The sequence below is a fragment of the Pelophylax lessonae genome (assembly GCF_965119305.1).
Source record: "Pelophylax lessonae genome assembly, chromosome: 5".
Taxonomy (NCBI): domain Eukaryota; kingdom Metazoa; phylum Chordata; class Amphibia; order Anura; family Ranidae; genus Pelophylax; species Pelophylax lessonae.
This window is the reverse complement of record NC_138772.1, coordinates 111,627,976-111,640,874: the sequence shown is the minus strand read 5'-3', so window position 1 is coordinate 111,640,874 and position 12,899 is coordinate 111,627,976. Positions and strand designations below refer to the sequence as shown.

The 12,899-nt window shown below is 44.7% G+C and overlaps 1 protein-coding gene across 9 annotated transcripts in view; it reads right to left on the bottom strand.

Moving 5' to 3' along the window:
* KMT2C (lysine methyltransferase 2C) overlaps positions 1-12,899 on the bottom strand; it is a 448,529-nt gene that overhangs the window by 26,776 nt on the left and 408,854 nt on the right. For all 9 annotated transcript variants that reach the window (XM_082258361.1, XM_082258363.1, XM_082258369.1 and 6 more), the window contains 5 exons: positions 12,224-12,360; positions 10,199-10,341; positions 9,801-9,969; positions 8,485-8,601; positions 6,084-6,157 (listed from right to left, as the gene is read on the bottom strand). In XM_082258361.1, coding sequence (XP_082114487.1) covers positions 6,084-6,157; positions 8,485-8,601; positions 9,801-9,969; positions 10,199-10,341; positions 12,224-12,360 — 640 coding nt within the window. The remainder of the gene's footprint in view (positions 1-6,083; positions 6,158-8,484; positions 8,602-9,800; positions 9,970-10,198; positions 10,342-12,223; positions 12,361-12,899) is intronic.

Below are 12,899 nucleotides of genomic sequence, written 5' to 3'. Positions count from 1 at the left end.
AAGGCAGACACCTGGCCCTTGATAGTACTCAAGGCCGACTTCTGTTCAAACCCCCCCCCCCCCCCGTTAAAAGAAGGTGAAGATCCAAACCACCGAAAAAGAAAGAGGAGAGTCCCCAAGGGATTCACACCACGCAATGTAAGTCTGCCACATACGATGGTAGAAGTAGATTTCCTGGCTTTTAACAGCATAGGAATCACAGATTCAGACAATCCCCTATCCTTCAGCACCTGGCTTTCAACAGCCAAGCCATCGACTTAAGCAGGCTGGAAGATTGGCTCTTCAGACAGAAGATCCTCCCTGAGAGGAAGTGTACAAGGCTGGGCTAGTCCAGGGCCACTAAAATGACCGGCATCGAGCCTGTAGAAGTCTTGACAGAAGCTTGAGAGGAGTGAAGACGAAAATCAGATGATACTGACCCCACGGGGGCCTCCAGCGCGTCTGTGGCTTCCCAGGGGAGCCAGTGACCGAGCCACAAACTTATGTACCTTACTTTTGAACTGAAATGCCAACAGAGCCACCTCGGGGATGCCCCACCGGAGACACAACTGAGGTAACACTTCTGGATGAAGAGACCATTCCCCCTGGTCTAACGCTTGCCAACTGAGGTAATTCTCCTGCCAATGTTCTACTCACGGAAAGTGAATGTCAGGGAGGGCTGGAACTAAAAGATTCTGCCCACCTGAGAATGGCGGCTACCTCCAGAGCCATCAGGACACTTCTTGTGCCTCCTTGGAGATTGACATAAGCCACAGCCGTGGCATTGTCTGATTGAATGCGCACTGGACAGCCTTGTAGACGATCCATCCAATATTCCAGGCACAGCCGGATTGCACGTAACTCAGGACATTGAGCAGTAGTCTGGATTCTTGAGCAGAACTTCTGCTGAAGTCATTCGTGGTGACCACTGTCCAACACAAAAGGTAGGAAGGATCTTGCCTTGCCGAAGCATCGGTAAACTAAGCCACCAAATCAGGGACTCTCTCGTACCCCGACTCAGCTGGATTTGGTTGTCCAGAGACTGCGGATTCTTAACCCATATGATGAGACTCTCCCGTTGCAGGGACCCCGCATGAAACTACACAAACCAGATCGTCCTGAACATTGACACCATCAGGCCCAGTAAAAGCATACAAGTCCAGAAGGACGATCATCTGCTGGTCAGCAGGAGACTGCAACCTGCAGTGTCTAAAGTTTTTCCGGAGGAAGCAATACTATAAGGCCGAGTCCAGGGTCAGCCCCAGATAGTCTAGTTTCATGGAAGGGACAAAGGCTTACTTCCCAACATTCAGAATCCCGCCAAACTCCTTCAGAGGTCGTATGGTGATCGCCAGGTTTTCCGCCAGCGCAGAAGGCGGCTCTGCTCACAGAAGAGAATGATAAATAGCCCAGGACTGCGATCACTCGCTGGCATAACATTACCAGTACCGGGGCCAACACTGTAGTGAAGACCCGGGGAGTGGAGGCGAGACCAAATGGTAATGCACCAAACTGAAAATGTTCCTCTCCCACTGAAAAGCGGAGGAAGCGGTGAAGACCAACACATATTGGAATGTGAGGATAGGCATCTTTGATGTCTATGGAGGCAAGAAAATTCCCCTGATGCCGGGAAGCCACCACTGTGCAAAAGGACTCCATCCTGAACTTCTGTACCCACACAAGCAGTTCAGCGCCTTGAGGTCCACAATTGGATGCACCTTGTTCTCCTTCCTGGGAAATGTAAAAAGGTTGAGTAAAAACCCCTAAAAAACATTCCGCAATCAGAACCAGGACAATCACCCCTTGAAGCAAAGATCTTGCATTGCTCTAAACAGGGTATACTCTGTAAGTGGACTGGGGACAATTGCATGTTGGAAGGAAAGAACCTTTCCTGGGGGTGAGCACGAAACTCGATCTTGTATCCGGATCGTATGACTTTGTGGACCTACTTGTCATGTACCAGGGAAGTCCACAGGTCCAGTAACCAGTGAAGACGTCCCCCCACCCCAGATACGGGTGGGGGTGCACCTTCATGCTGAAGGAGCCTTGTCTGTGGGTCGGGGAAGCCTGCTTTCGACTTGCCAGACCAAGTTTGCTTGGATCCATCAGGAAAAGGAGGGCCCACATCTGCGACGAGGGTCCTTGCCCTTACAATGCCTGACGAAGAGGCATGCATGCCTCGAACGCTAGCACCACCCCGCATCCACCGGATGTGATTAGGGAGAAGCTGTGACGCCAAGAAGTGCCAGAAGCCACTGACACAGCCAGGACCCAGGGCTGTCTACACCTCTCCTGCCTCCCCTGCAGTGGATCGGATGACTTGCTGTAAAGCCTGCTTTCCTATCACTCATGTGAGTGCATTACCTTTTATGCGAATAAAGTATTGTTTTAATACTACACTCAGGTGGCGCTGCTCTGTTCTCTCTCTTTTATTTATCTACCATGCACAGAGTCTCCTCCTAACTCTGATAGAGCCGGCGGCCACCCAGCCATCCATCTGTACATAGACTCTACTCCGTGGACTTTGCATCTATATACACCTGAAACATTTATCATTGTGTTTATCAATATTTTTTGATTCTTTATATCTGCTTTTATATCTATTGTTTACATTCATTTTTAAAATTTTCCCCTCACACTGTGGGTTTAATAGCGCTGGTCCAGCATCTGTCAATTATTTCTGTATTCTTTGCCCTTAGTAGCCTGTGGAAGAAAGGTACTCTTTCCCTTTGTGAGACCCTTAATGTCATCCAGGGTAGCTCCAAACAGGCGAACAGCCAGGTTTTTTTTTTTTTAAATAAAGTCTGGTCCAGCATGTTAGCCAAGGATCACTGCCGAAACAGAGAGCCGAGCCACTAGGGGAGCCGCATCCAAAGATGCAGCACAGATAAACTGAAGCCCCTGGACCAGCTGGTCCGCCAGCTCAGCAAAGGCAGGTGGGAGCTGTTCTCCCAGTAGGTCACGGCGCAAAAGCTTAGCCCACTCAGTCAGTTTGCAACACCAGGGCAATGGTGAACACCGGCGTCAATGCAGAGCCAGGGTGAACTTACTGTGGGCCACAGCCTCTGTAAGCCTCTCCTTTTTTGTCAGATAGGTCCTGAAGGCCGGAGACTCTTCAACCGGAATCCTGGTTGCTTTGCTTAACCTGGAAAACCGGAGGGTCCACCACCGGTGGAACAGACCGCTTTTTAAAAAAGGGACTCTTCATAGGGGTATTGCCTAGCAAACCGCTTAGGGACCCCAAGGGGACGCGTCAATTCTGTCAAAATAGGTGGGGAAAGGGAAACACCTTTTGCCGTTCTGGGTAGTTTGTGAGTGCCAAGGGAACCTGCGCCCCTGTTGCAGTCGCAACTGTGTCCCTCATTTTTAGAGGCTCAAGCACAAATACAAATCAGTGCGTCCACCAGCGCCCTTTTCATGCACGGTTGCAGACGTGGAGCAATCATCCTCACTATCTGAGTATTCAGGGCACGTGGTTGCAGACCCATTAAGGTGACCCACATCTGCGGTGGCCAAATCAGATTCAGGATCTGATGAAACAGATGAGACAGGGGAAGGCGAGGGGCACTTTTTGCTAGCCCGTGGTCCGAAAGCCACCTCCACCCGGGATACAAGGGACTCAGGGACCGTTGTCGGTGAATGGAGGGATGGTCGGGACCCGGAAGGCGCTGCAGCCTCAGAGAGGGTATCAGGTAGGGAGACGTGCTACAAAGACTCCATTAGCCACCAGGGGGACCCACAGAATAAGTGTAAAAACAATGCTAAGGGACACCCCCACTGCGCTGGTAGCACCAATCAACCCTTTAGCAGAGAGGGAGAGGACCCACCAGACTCGCCACCCACAGAACCAGGCACCGCTAGTCGCCACGAGAATCAGCACTGCACGTGTATGCGATCAGGAAGTGAAAAAACATCCAGGAGTCAGCACTAGGGGACGATGGGGGGCTTCCACTGTGAAAATGCCGCCCTCGGGGCCCCACTTTTCATTGGCAAACCACTGCAAAATGGCCGCCCTGCATTGTAGCCTATGGGCTGCAAGAAAATGGCGGCACCACAAGGCTCTCAGGGACCCAGGAGGTATCCCTAGCCACAGGACAGGCACAAGGCAGGACAGGGGTCCTGGCAGGAGCCCCCACCAGGTATACCCCCCCCCCCACAGCTGATCGTCCGGTCGCCCATTGTCAGCATGGCCCCCACCCCAGGGGGTGTCCAGACCACCAATACAGACCCCCCAATAGTGGAGGGGGTGAGGGTGCAAGGAAGCAGGAGAACCCGGGGGTCCGACCTTCACATGGAGGGGCCCACGTCCACCACAAAACCCTCTAGGGGAAGAGGGGGGGACAGCTACTCACCATATCAGGAACCATGTGGGCACCGCTCCAGACAGATTTTCCTCTCCAGGAACGCTGCGACTCAGGCCGAGGCCAGGAGACATTTAACTTGCAGGGCCAGCCCCCGTCCTCTGGGGCTATATCACGGCCGACATAGTGCGGATCTGAGGCCGGCGCCCGCTCACTGGCAAGACTGGGGTGTCCGCTGGATCTAGATTATCCAGCCCGTCGCCCAGTCTGGCAGTTGATTGTAGATCTCACAGGAAAAATCCAGAAGGAAAAAATTTTCCATCTAACAAAAAATTTTGCCAGGACCAAAGATCTCAGCAAGGAACTTACTCCTGACTAGGCAGAAAAAAAACTGTCTATAGCAGAAAGAGGGAGTATACCCACCCTGGGACTGCCCATGGGTGTAGCAGAATTTTTTTCTGCCTAGTGTCCTACTCCTGTAGGGGGCAGTATAACCCGATGGTTAAGAATACCAGAAGCTGTGTCCGTCAAATGAAAGAGAGAAAATATTTTCAGATAGGGAGGAATATATCATATTGGAATGGAAAATGTATTTAATGTGAGTACATGGTTACGAATATATTTTAGAATGTAACTGAGTAGGATCTAAGGCAGTTTAGAGGACTCTGTTGTGCACATAATGGCATTATGAAATAGTAGGTGCGCAGAGAGGGTACCAGAGTGTAGAATTTGGTATATTGTTATTTCCGTTGTTCACAGGAAGTGGATAGGTGCACACGGAGCCTGGATTGCTGAGGAGACACTTAGTAGGTTGCCAAAACAACAGTCGCTGATTAGAGGGGTCGGGTTGGGCGGCTGCTCAACCCTACTGAAGAAGCCCAATCACAGGACAACATGCGTATAGGAGGAAGAGCCCAGCCAGCTGATGTCACGTAGCCCCTTGTGAGCAGAGCGGAGGGGTGAGCTAGCTGACAGGTTTTTATATGAGCGATTTTGTACTATATTTCTTGTAAGTGGTTTGAAATAAGGGGGCTTTTTAATAAACTGTACTATGCAGTTGCGTTTCTATTTCATGTGGTTCGTATGAGAAACTTTGTTTAGAAAAGATTGCTCTATTCCAGAAGGGAAGGAAGGAGTACTATAAGTTTATTATTCAGTAGCGCTGCACTTTTTGAGTTACATATAAGGTTTTTGGTGTAGTGAAATCACTTAGTGTTCAGCGGCAACTGAATGATTTTTTGAGCACATTACATTTTACTAGCACTAGAGTTTTTGTATATAAATTTTAATGTATATATGGTGTGACGCAATTTGGTATAGGGAACACGGAGTTGTGGGTAGCGCTGATTGCACCTATTTTATTGATTTTGCAGGCACTGTTTACTTTTGCCACCATTAGGAAACTGATGCGCAGCCAATGCTTGAGTAAAAGCATGTAGTCAGAAGTGGCTAAACTAAAGTGGTTGGACAAGATCAGAAGCACTGAGATGCAAAGGGAGAGGGAAAAAATGTGAAAATGGTCATTTATGAAAAAAAAGAGAAAAAAATTTAATTTGTTTATCATACACAGTGCTTTAGAGATACTTTAATGATTAAATTATATGTAAAACACTATATGGCTGAGATATAACTCATGATACCTTGTTTTGTGATGGCAAATACATTTTCAGTATTTTAACATGTCAAAAATGCACAGCGCAGCCAAACATTGCGTTTCTGCATTACTATTTAGAACAAAGGTAGCTTTACTGCAAAGCAAAGAGTACCAAAGAGCTAGAAAACTGTACTTAATGTATTACAAACCTTGCAGGTCCTCCAGTTAATGTGGCATCAATTACATGTTCATTGTCCATACGGAACATATACACACCACGATTCTGCAACAAAAGTTTCAGGCAAAGATGGGTTTAGAATGAATACAACCTAAGGTGGTCTTTAAGCGGGCTAGAAGTATTAGAAATATTGTGGCACCTAGCCAAATAAAAAACAACAGTTAGTAAAAAATATCCCTCAGTCTCTGAATATGGTAGGCTCCTAAAGATGTAGACTTAGGAGGTGCATGGCCTGCGTTTTCATGCACCATGGGAAAAAGAACTTCACTAATAAAGACGGGCGGACATTTAACATCCAACAGTTCATTTGCTGCAGTACGCAAATTTGTTGTATATGGTCTGCGGTGCCCATGTGGATTGTTCTACGTGGGCAGAACAGTCAGGGCTATGAGAACCAGGTTTGGTGAGCATCGCCGGCTTCTAGAACAAAAAGAAAGATAAGCATAGTGTCCCTTGCCATTTTTACCAAGTACATGGGGGCAGTACGGAGGGATTGGAGTGGTTTGGCATTGAGGCCATCCCTATAACACTATTGGAAGGCGAAAGATTTTCACGTCTATGTATGCGCGAAACATATTGGATCTTTACACTTAATTCCATGTCCCCCGAGGGTTTGAATGAGGAATTGGAGGTTGGCATTCTCATTTAATCTTTTAAAAAATGTTTTTTGAAAAATATTTTTTAGAGAATATTTTTTAAAGTATTTTCTTTTTAAATATATATGTGTGATTCTTTTACGCACCTAGTGTTTATATGCAGGTGCGTGTTGAGACACATGCGCACATGTATTGTTTTAGGATTCATTTTGAGGTATATTACATCTGCCTTTTTTTTTTTTTTTTCTGAGCTGTTTCTACAGTGTAATGAATTTTATATTGCAAAATATTTTATTTATTCTTTTTATAATTGAGATTCATATTTGTTTACATGTTCTGATATGATAATTTAAGTTAGAATATGTTTTTACTTGCTTTCTTTTAATTGCCCCTGATAATGAGATATTTGCGGCCATTTCCCTTTAAGAAATTTTGAGGGGAGGAGCCGCTACATTGCTATATAAATGTAAGGGCAATTTTTAGGGGGTTGAGACCTGAAGGAGGCCACGCCTCCAAAAAGTGTAGTCCTTGGCAACTTTTGTGGTGTCATGCTTAGGGACCCGATCGAGGATCTCCCCTCTGTCCATTCGCATTGGCATCTCCACTGAGCGGCTACTCGATCCAGCCCTGCAGAGTGTGTGCGGCGACGGCCGGACCTTGCGCAAGCGCACTACACACAGTCCGAGGCAGAAGGCTCACTCCGGAAGTCAAGGTCCGACAGTGCAGGACGAGCAGCCGAGCCGGTGGTACAGAGAGGAGAGTGCTCTGCCTATGTCATATCGGGGATAACATCTTTGTGCATGATACCTTCTATGCTTGAGTACCTGATTTTATGGCTTCATAATCTATCAATAAACGGTGATACACTAGGGTGGTTGTGCGCTCTGTCCTGTTGTTTTTTTGTTTAGAATGAATACTGAAATACTACTAAATATACAGATCATAAAACTGTAATGAATCTCCTATAGATACATTATTCATCTCCACTCCTTTCAAGTACATGGAAGGACACTTTTTTTTAGTTTTAAAGTGTAAATCTAAATTTGAACATGTATTATATAATGCAGCAAACATTTGTGATTGGAGTTCCAAATTAATTTAAGTGTGTGAAGTACTTTTTCCCAGTTCTTAACTGGAGATCCTGCCAGTTAGTGGACTGCCCATTTGGCTTCCTGCTACAGCAGGGATCCTCAAACTACGGCCCTCCGGCTGTTGCGAAACTACACATCCCATGAGGCATTGTAAAACTCTGAGATTCACAGAAATGACTAGGCATGATGGGAACTGTAGTTCCTGAACAACTGGAGGGCCATAGTTTGAAGACCCCTGCGCTACAGGATGACAATGCTAAACCACTGCATCTTCAATACAGCAGTAGTGTTCTCACACTGCCATGTGCAGGACTACAAATGCCCCACCAATGCGCCTGCAGTCAATGCTCAGCTGGCTTATCAGCCCTGCCCACGCTACCTGCATTCTTCTGTTATGCTTTATGGAGGGCATTTCCTCACAGTGCAGCACATGAATATGGAAGCCGAAGTCTTTGCCTATGCAGAGACATCCCATGGTTCTCCTATCTCTTAACCCTGGCCCTGCAGACAGAGAAGCTGTGCAATAGTGGTCAAGTGATCACTGGGAAACATGAGTAAAAACGTGTTTGAGAAAGTTGTTTGTGGTAAAACATGCATCAATCAGGTTTTACTTGCATGATGCCAAGAGTGATTTCAAAGCACTGGTTTAAGATTTACTTAAAACTACTTTACATAGATAGTATACCTGAGATTCATACAGCTTCTCTTTTCTATTGGCTACTTCATTGCGTATTATGGTTCCAATGTACTCAATCACCATAGTGTGCTTTTCAATATCTCTAGCAGCATATAACCCCAGACCCTGAAAATAAAGAACATGGAGAAAAAATTTAATCTTAGATAACATAAAGTAAACAAATTAGCTGAACCGGTAAATCATCTGGTAAGTTTGATTAAAAAAAATAAACTATTTTATTAAAGTGATTCTGTCACTACTAACTTAAAATAGCAAAACTGATACCTGTAAAAAGAAGCAGCACTAAATATTTACCTTTCCAATGGCCTTTGTCTTGAAACACAGTGATGATGCATCTTGGCCACTGCAGGTACTCCTTCAGGTGAGTGGAATACCTTCTACTCCCGCTGCATGATGTGGTTCGTCATGCTGCTTAGTACCTCACTACAGGACATACACGCTAGTGGGAGGAACCACTGAGTGCAGTGGGGGATACAGGCATTTGGTCCATCTGACTGTTAAAGTACTTGCAGAGGTTGAGGAGCAGTGTTGCAGTGCATTTCCAAGACATGAGCTGCTGGAAAGGTAAGTACGGTCTAATTTCCTTTTATAGTACAATTTTTTTTTTTGTGGTTTTAATCCTGTAGTGACAAGATCACGGTAAAGTGGTACTAAAGTCCCTATTGTTTCTTGTACCTACAGATAAGCCTAAATAAGGCTTATCTGTAGTTACAGTAAATATCTACTAAATGTGCACCGTTTAGGAGAGATTTACTAGAACAGAAGCTGGCGACATGCATTGAGAGAGCCGTGTCATGAGTGTGACTCCCATGCACGTGATTGAGTGATATCATGGCTCGGCCAGTCAAACAGCCGAAGCCCGTAAACCCGGAAGGAAGACAGAGTGAAGATGGAAGCCTTTGCAGCAGTGACAGTGTGCTGCTGGAGGGCTTTGTTTTAAGGCAAGTTTTTCATAATGTGCTAGTATATGATGCCAAGACAACACTATCATGTAAATCGTGATGCCTGTGCAGGTTACAAATGTCTGAAACTCCTTCAGCAGCTTCTCACTTTGTTACAAAATTAGGCTGTATAGTTTGATCACAGGAGAAGACTTCCTCCTGCTTGCAGCAGACTGATGCCATCAGCTTAACCTAGACTGGAGCTCAATATATTCTTTTAAAGAATAGGGCTTATTTTCAATGATACTGTTGCCCTGTACTGTGTCTTGTCAGTAATTTAATAATGTAGGCTTGTAATTACAGAAATGTTATATGTTTACATTTTTTCTTGCCTTCACACTTCTGTGCAGAGATAAAACCAACCTGAATCCGAGACCTAGCCAGGTAGACATTGGACTTCCATTCAGTCTTCATCTTCCGGTACTGAGAGGATTTAGAATGGACGAACTGCTTGCTGTAAGGGGCATTCAGTTCTCCTGTAACTGTGCTCTGAAAGGACTTTGAAGTGCTGGTGCTGTTCAAGGTGTGAGGCCTGCGGATAGTCACGTAAAACAACACACAAAGAACAGAGAACACTGAAGATTACTTTTGCTTCAGGTATAGTGTAAATAAAAAGCAAGCCAGGGCAGACAACAACAGTATAAACACGCAAACTGATACACAGCAAAAGACAACAGGGTCTGGAAACAAAGCACAAGAGCACACAGCAGTAGAGACCCCTTAAACCCTGGGCTGTACAATGTGAAATGAAAAGAAAATACCTTAACACGAACCTCTTGACATGATTATTCATCTTGGGCTCGGAGCGGGCGCTCCCAGTGGGATTGATGGCCAGAGGGAGCTCCATTAACGGGTTCCGCCCATAACGGAAAGTGTATTTTTCACATGCCTCAACTCCTGGGAGCTGCAGAATTAAAACATAAACCACAAAAAACATTTATGAGATAAGGGACCTCTGTATAGAGGTATTCTAAAATGTAAAGCGATATTAGACCCAAAAGCAAACGTTTATTATATTGCAGCTTACTAATTCTAAGATGTGATGGCTGCATTCATTTTCTTTTTTAGGCTTTCTTTCTTCTAATTTCATCTGGTGATTTGGCAAGCAAGTCTGTTGTTTTTCCACAGAAGCAGCTCTCCAGTAGAAAGTATCAGTTTACAGAGTTGAGAGAAACCATTTTACTCTAACAGTGGTGCTTTCAAAGGTCAACTTTTATTTCTGTTAAACGTTTTTCCCAAAAGTGGAATACTGTTTGCCGTAACTGCTTATAAAGTGTGAGTTGGAGTTTACCTTCAATTTCTTATTGTATCTAATTCTACTAGTACATCTTACAGTTCCCTCCCCTCAGACTGAAAATACTACTGCTCAAAGGTGCCTCTTGTGCTCCTTCATCCAGAGTGGGGGCACCCTGATACAGGAAGGTGTGTTCCTGGCCAGATCACCAGGTGAAAACAGAGGAGAAGAAAGCCTATGAAAAAAAATACTGCAATAATTGCTAAGCTGCAATAGATTACATTTTTGGGTTTAATACCACTTTAAGATTTTCTTTCTCCAATACGATTAACTTTGTTTTAGTAATTAGTATAACCCATTAGTAATTTTTTTTTTTTTTTAGCTACACTCTTTACAAGCTGCATTCTTCCCCCAAGCTGCTGACATTGTCCCAGCCTGATTCATATGTGGGTGCAACTGATTTCAAAGAGGAATCCTAAGAGGCAAGAAGAGCAGCAGGAGAAAGGGGAGTTTGACTGAGAAACCTAAATACTTCAAAGTCATTTAGTAATAGGGTTTAAAAAATATAAATACTGTTAATATATACATATGAACATTGAATCTAAAGCGGTAAAGTATTTAACTGTAAAGAAGCTGAAATGGTGCCACATCTTAATTGTATATGTATGAAATTAAAATACAGCTTTAACCACCGAAGGACCAAGCCTATTTCTGACACGTTTAAAAGGTAAAATAAATATTTTTTGCTAGAAAATGACTTAGAAACCCCAAACATTATATATATATATATATATTTTTTTTAAGCAAAGACTATGGAGAATAAAATGGCAGTGGTTGAAATATTTTTTGTCATGCGGTATTTGCGGATCGGTCTTTCAAACGCTATTTTTTTTGTATATTGTGAAAGATAATGTCACGCTGAGTAAATAGGCATCACCTCGGCACAACTACTTCTTCAAGCCGCCGTACAGGTATGTCGGTTTGCGGAAACCGGTAAAAGTGAAATTAAGGTTTTTATTTTTTGGAGAAATCATACTTACCTAGGTCTGATGCTGAATCTCTAAGGCTGAGAACCGAGCGATCAAACAAGACTGATCGTTCGCTTCTCAGTGCTCCGCAGAGAGCTGATGATTGTCAGTTATTGGCTCTGTGCTCTGCTCCCCCACGCTCACTGGAGTGCTGCGTTGTGGAGGGTTGGAGCGGCTGGTTTAAGATCTCACCGGCTCGCTCAGAGGTTGAGTTGGGTACCAGTCCAAGCATCTGGGTGCATCCTGACCAAATGGTGGCAATCTTTCCCCAGCTCTGTGACGTCATTGGGCTTCAGCCTGCTCTGCTGAAAACAGGTCGCAGGAGCGCAGAATGAACTGCACTCCTGTGATCCATAGGAGATGTACAGCTAAACAAGCTTTGGCTGTACTCCACCTTTATTGGAGGCGTCAGCTGCATGCACATCAGATACACAATCTGTTTTTTTTGCAGCAGAACCAGTCGATCAATACAAATTTACTGCATTTAAGGAAATGATTATTAGAACTTCCTTGGTAAAACATACCGATTCTGCGATCCTTGCAACTGCAGATACAGTTAAACCGAAAAGGTCTTCTCCTTTAAGGTAAATTGGAAACAGCCTGAGAATTTCTGAATTCTTCCTGCAATTTGCAACAGGTTCCAGAATTTTGTCCCAAACTCCTGAAAAACAATGTAACAGAGTATGATCAAGCAACCTTTACAGAAAACATATACATCCTTGTATAGCCAGACACCTGACCATCACACCTATTTAAGCTTGTTGGATATCCGATCTCAAAACAGGTGTTAAAGTGGAGTTCCAGTCGTTTTTAGGTTTATTAAAAGACAGCAGCTACAAAACGTGTAGCAGCTGACTTTTAATAAACACATACTCACCTGTTCCACGACCCAGCGATGCGGCCGCCCGAAGCTTGGCTCTCCCACTCTTCTCCCCGGCATCCCCCCCCCCCCAAAAAAAAAAATATATGCCAAATGTGGAATGTAAGGGGGTGAGGAGTGCTTAAAGCGGAAGTTCCACTTTTGGGTGGAACTCCGCTTTAATATGGAGTAAGCATTCCCTTTGCAGGTACAAGACTAGTAAAAGCAGCAATGCAGAAGTAAAGAGTGCACCTAGCCCTTAGAAAACAAAAATATTCACTCTTCTAATACGATTTTAACTTGGCTATGATTGGCTGCTGTGGGTTACATCTTGCTTCTTG